Genomic DNA, 4,965 nt, shown 5'->3' on the forward strand with positions numbered 1-4,965 from the left:
CCACGCTGCCGTGAAGTCAGGACGGGCACTTTAAGCACCTCCGTGGAGGTGAGGGAGATGGCGATACTCACACCAGATGCTCCAGGCTCCGTCCCGTGGGCACTGCAGTCCCGCACCCCGTGGTGGACCCCTCCCGGGATCCTGCACCCGTGCCCGGGACATAGTCCGGGGTACATGGCAGGGACACCTGACTCACCCCATCAGCTGATGCCAGACGGTGGAAACCACCACCCTCCCTCACCCCATCCCTGACCACCTTTTTACAAGGCTGGGCAGACCTTCGTGCCCAGGCCCACGGATGTTTTCCTGCATCTCCATGGTTACAGCACCTATAAAACACACAGAATTTTTTTATGGGTGTCAGCCCTGCCCTCAGCATTCTTCCTTGCTTGGGCAGGGCCCACCTACTTAAAGGGTGCCGGCAGGCTGGTCCTACCACCCCAGGGAGAGCCGTGCCGAGGACAGCGATCAGGGCTGCTGCTGGGAGAGGTTGCGGTTCCTCTCTGCCCACCAAAGCGGAGGTTCGAGATTTTACATTTATGGCAAGTGGGGCTGACAGCCGTGTTGCACGTGTGTGGGGGGGGCTATGCACGGTCTCGAGAAAGCTCTAGTGCAGCCATGCAGGGGGGCTAGGACCCACCGTTAGGACCCTGCCGTGTCTAGCAGGCCCTGAGCCAAGGCGGGTTGGAGACAGCCCCTGGCTCAGCGACTGAAGGCAGAGTGCTCGCTGCAGTGGCCTTTGCTGGGTTGGTGGACTCCCAGGGGGACGGGGCGGCCGGGAGGACCTGTGGTGGGGTGAGATCCCTGGGGAGATGGGTGCCTCTGTGCTCGGGGGCAGCTTTGGGGGCGGGCGAGCTGGGTCCTGGCCGCTCACAGCACGAAGGCGTCGCCTAGCCCACGCTCTGCAGAGGGTCAGGGGCTGGAGGGGGCCAGGGCTGCCCAGGCGGGGGACGGGTCCCATGGGATACCCTGCACGGTGGCCTTAGGTTACGAGAGAGGCCATTAACAGCGTGTCCTTCCCTTGCAGCTGGGGGGTGGCGAGAGGATGTCGAACCACCACCCAGGTAAGGGGGCTCAGCGGGGCCGGGGCAGAGCCGCAGGCACCACCTGGCCCTCGCGGCCCTGGGAGCCGTTCGGTGCCGTCACCACTGGCACCCAAAGGACCGAGGCCAGGCTACCCCCCAATGGGATCGCGCGGCCCCGCAGGCATCGGCTCTGCAGGGAGGGCTCCGGGGCCTCACCGCGCTCCCTGACGCGTCCCCTCTTCCTGCAGGACCGCATGGAGGGCCACCACCGCCGCACCCTGGGCCTGGCATGCCGGGGCACCCAGGCTGCTTCGGGCCGGGACACCCGCCCGCACCTTATGGTCACCCAGGTCCTCACCCGCCGGGTCCCCACCCGCCGGGTGCCCACCCACCAGGTCCCCACCCGCCAGGTCCTCACCCACCGGGTCCCCACCCACCAGGTCCACCACATGGACATCACTGCTGAGCACTGAAATGCCATGGAAACCTGGTTTCTTCGGCACGTGTCCATCTTCATGGGCCACCTGCTCATCCTGCACTTCCAGGAGCATCTGGGGAGAGACGTTGCCTGCTGCCCTGCAGCTCCCCCATCTCATCGCCTCCGTCTGATCTGTGCCCAACCTTGTAAAAGAGTCTCTGCCAGAAACTGAGGCTTACAGCTTTTTCTTTTCAATAAAAGTCCATTTAACGCCTCTGCTTGGGCCAAATGGTTTCTATAGCTGGCAGAAAGGACTTCTGAGCTACACTGCCCACACAGACATGACCACACAGCGGGCACGGACAGGCATGAGGGCTCCTGCAGCCGCTGCCCTCCCAGCTTACCCCTGTAAGCCTTGTTACTGCACATACAGACACTGGCATGTTGGTGGGACAGGGTTGCTGACATCTCCCCTCCAACTTCCCTCTCGGGACAGGGCCACCCCCAACACCATCCCCCTGGCCGAGGTTGGAAACTCCCAAGGATGAAGATCCCCCATCTCTGGACACTTGTGCCAGGGCTGGGGGATCCGGATGTCCCTCCAGCATCTCCACATCTCTCCACACCCAGGGGCCTACCTGTGCGCCAGGGGTAAGAGGACCATCAGCCTGGTCTGGGCCACCCAGCAAGGAGAATGGGGGTCCCAGAGAGTTCACAGGAACCGGTTTTTGTGCAGACCAGTGCAACTGCCTTCTCTGCCAGAAAGGGAGAGGGAGAAGGGCAGATACCTCCATAGAAGGGAGCCATCGTTCCTTGGGTGGCTGCATCCGTGGGGCTGGCTGAGCACAGAGGGCTTGGGGGAGAGGGCTGGGGATGGGACGGGAAAGCCAGTGGACTTAAACATTGGATTTGGCTGGTTACTATTTTGCGGAACAGTAACTGGGACAACTGTAAATGGGAATAGCACAGAGAAGAGGAGGTCTTTTCCGACTCAAGCTCCCGTCTGAGCTCTCCGGCTCCCACCTGCTCTCTCCTGCCCCACTGCATTCTCTCATCTCCTCTCTTTCCCCCCCATCTCTGGTCCACTTGGTCATCCCGCATGCCCAGTCTCAACAGAGGAGAGGGGCCACTGACAATTTTGGGAGCACAAGGCAGGCTACGCATCCAGAGGGGCTGTCGCAGTGTTTGCAAAATGCTGCTTCGGACTCAGCAGTCTCATCCTGCTGGCTTTGCAAGCTCATCGGGGACACCCCCCCCCCCCCCAGTAAGGGTGACACTGGGGCATGTGCCCCTGAAGATGCATTTAGGCAGCCAAAGCCAAAGAAAGAAATGGATAGGACCACCGAAGGCAGAAGAAACCCGCCACGGAGCAGCACCACACTCCCCAAAACGGACACCATGTGCCCTCCCTTGCTGCTGTGGTGGAGTCAGTCCCTGGCCAGGTGACAGCCTTGTGAAAGCACCCTTCTGTAGTCCAAACCCACGTCACCTGGCTTTTGGCGAGGCTACGGAAAGGCACACCCATGAATTTGGCACTGTCCCCATAAATACCACTCACCAAAAAGACAGTGCTGCCGCTACTAACTCTGTCTTTCAGCCACTGGCAGCCTGATAGAGCCACAGTGGGGGTTACAGGGCTGGTGCAGCCAGCCCCACATCAGAGGGGCACAGCAGAAGGACGAACAGCCGTGGGCACAAGCTGCAGCAGGGCAAATCCCCATCCCATATAAGAAAATGAGCCCCGTCCCCCCACCACGAAGCTGGTGCAGCCCCGGGACGGGGCCCCCAGACATCGGGGGGCTCCGTGCTGCCCGCGCACACCCAGCGCCCGGCTCGGGGCAGGGACACCCCAGTGGCGGCTACCCGGGCCGCGGGCCAGCTGCCAGCCCCGGCGTCCCCACGCGCATCCCCGCGCGGCGCGGCCTGGGCCCGGTGCCCGGTGCCCGGCTCGGGGCGCCCCCGCCTCGGGCTGCCATTGGCGCCGCAGCGCTGCCCGCGGCCCCGGCTCTCCGCCCCCGGCATAAGAAGCCGGCGGCCGCCCGGGCGCCCGGGCCGCATCGCTGCGTCGCAGCCCAGCCGCCGGCGGGGAGGTGAGCGGGGAAGGGGCCGGGGGCGGCCGGACCAGGCGAGCCGCGGCGGTGCCAGGGGGGCTCCGCACGCCGGCCTCCGTGAAACGCCCCCGGAACGGGGCTCGGAGCGACTGCGGCACCGCGGAGGGTCTCAGGCCGAGGGGCGGCCGTGGGGCGACCGCGGTGCCTGCAGCGTCGCTCCTGCGGCTGCCGAAACAGGAGCCCGGGGCCAGGCGCCACTTCGTCCAGCAGCCGCCTCCCGGGAAATAAAGCCTGCGGCTGCTCTCGGCACTCGGAGGCTTTCGGGGGTGGGTTTGCGCCTCTGCCCTTGAGCAGCGGCTGCTCCATGGCGGCGGCAGGAGCCGCCGCCAGCCTGGAGACCGACGCTGCCGCGAGGGTCTGCAGGGCGAGGGCGGGCGACGGACGCTGGGGTGCGGGCTTGTTTCCTCCCGCGGGCGGCACCAAAGCCGGGTGCCGCTCGGGTCCCCCCCGCTGCTCGGGCAGGACAGGCCTGCGGCACCCACCGGGCGGCGGAGGAGCGGCGGGACCCCGCGCCGGGGCGGGCGAAGGAGCAGCTTTCCGAGGCGCCCGCGGCAGAGACGGACGAAGCACGGGCCAAGGCGCGGGGGGCAAAGGAGGGAGGCGACGCCGCGCGTCCTCAAGGGCGGGGGTGGCACCYGGAGAAAACGGCACGAGGAAATGGTTTCGGCCGCCCCGCTCCCGGGGGGCGTCTGCAAGCAGKGCTGGGGCTGGGGGCAGCTGACGGGGGCCCTTCCCCGCCTCCCCGGGGCTCGGTCCCCGAGCCAGAGCCGCCAGCGAGGTCTTTCCGCCGCGCTGCGAGCGCCCGGGGCCGGCGCTGGCCAAGCAAAGGCGTTTCTGGCACAGCCCGGGCTGAGGCACCCGCCGCCTCCCTCCCGCCCCAGGGCCGCGCCGCCACCATGTCCGAGCTGGAGAAGGCCATGGTGGCCATCATCGACGCTTTCCACCAGTACTCGGGCAAGGAGGGTGACAAGCACAAGCTGAAGAAAGCGGAGCTGAAGGAGCTCATCAACAACGAGCTCCCCCATTTCCTCGGCGTGAGTACGGCCCCCGGCATGCTGCGGCGCCCGGCTCGGCTGCCTCCGCTCTCCCGTGCCGATGGCGTGGGCGCAGGCGTTGCCCCCAGCCGGGCCCGGAGCAGCGGCCGCGGCTGCGGTGGGGGAGGTCGGGGCTGGGTCCAAGGGGAATCTCCTCCCTGCCCCACGACGGCACGGTCCTGCCCCAGGGGCTCCGGGGACCCCGTCCCCGCGGCACGCCTGGGCTGGGACGCATCCAGCGGGAGGGCCAGCAGCGGGAGCCTCCTCGGAGTGGGGCTCCTTGCTCCGCCCCTGCCCCGGCAGCGGCCCCTTCCTCTCCCCCCAGGAGATCAAAGACCAGGAGACCGTCGACAAGGTCATGGAGGCGCTCGACAGCG

The 4,965-nt window shown here is 66.8% G+C and overlaps 1 protein-coding gene across 1 annotated transcript in view; it reads left to right on the forward strand.

Moving 5' to 3' along the window:
* The first annotated feature begins 4,450 nt into the window (after positions 1-4,450).
* LOC112975119 (protein S100-B-like) overlaps positions 4,451-4,965 on the forward strand; it is a 2,496-nt gene continuing 1,981 nt past the window's right edge. Inside the window, exons 1-2 of the mRNA XM_026084828.1 lie at positions 4,451-4,588; positions 4,914-4,962. Of these exons, the coding sequence (XP_025940613.1) occupies positions 4,451-4,588; positions 4,914-4,962 (187 nt within the window). The remainder of the gene's footprint in view (positions 4,589-4,913; positions 4,963-4,965) is intronic.

Source organism: Apteryx rowi, unplaced genomic scaffold, assembly GCF_003343035.1.
Source record: "Apteryx rowi isolate R43461 unplaced genomic scaffold, aptRow1 scaffold_650, whole genome shotgun sequence".
Classification (NCBI taxonomy): domain Eukaryota; kingdom Metazoa; phylum Chordata; class Aves; order Apterygiformes; family Apterygidae; genus Apteryx; species Apteryx rowi.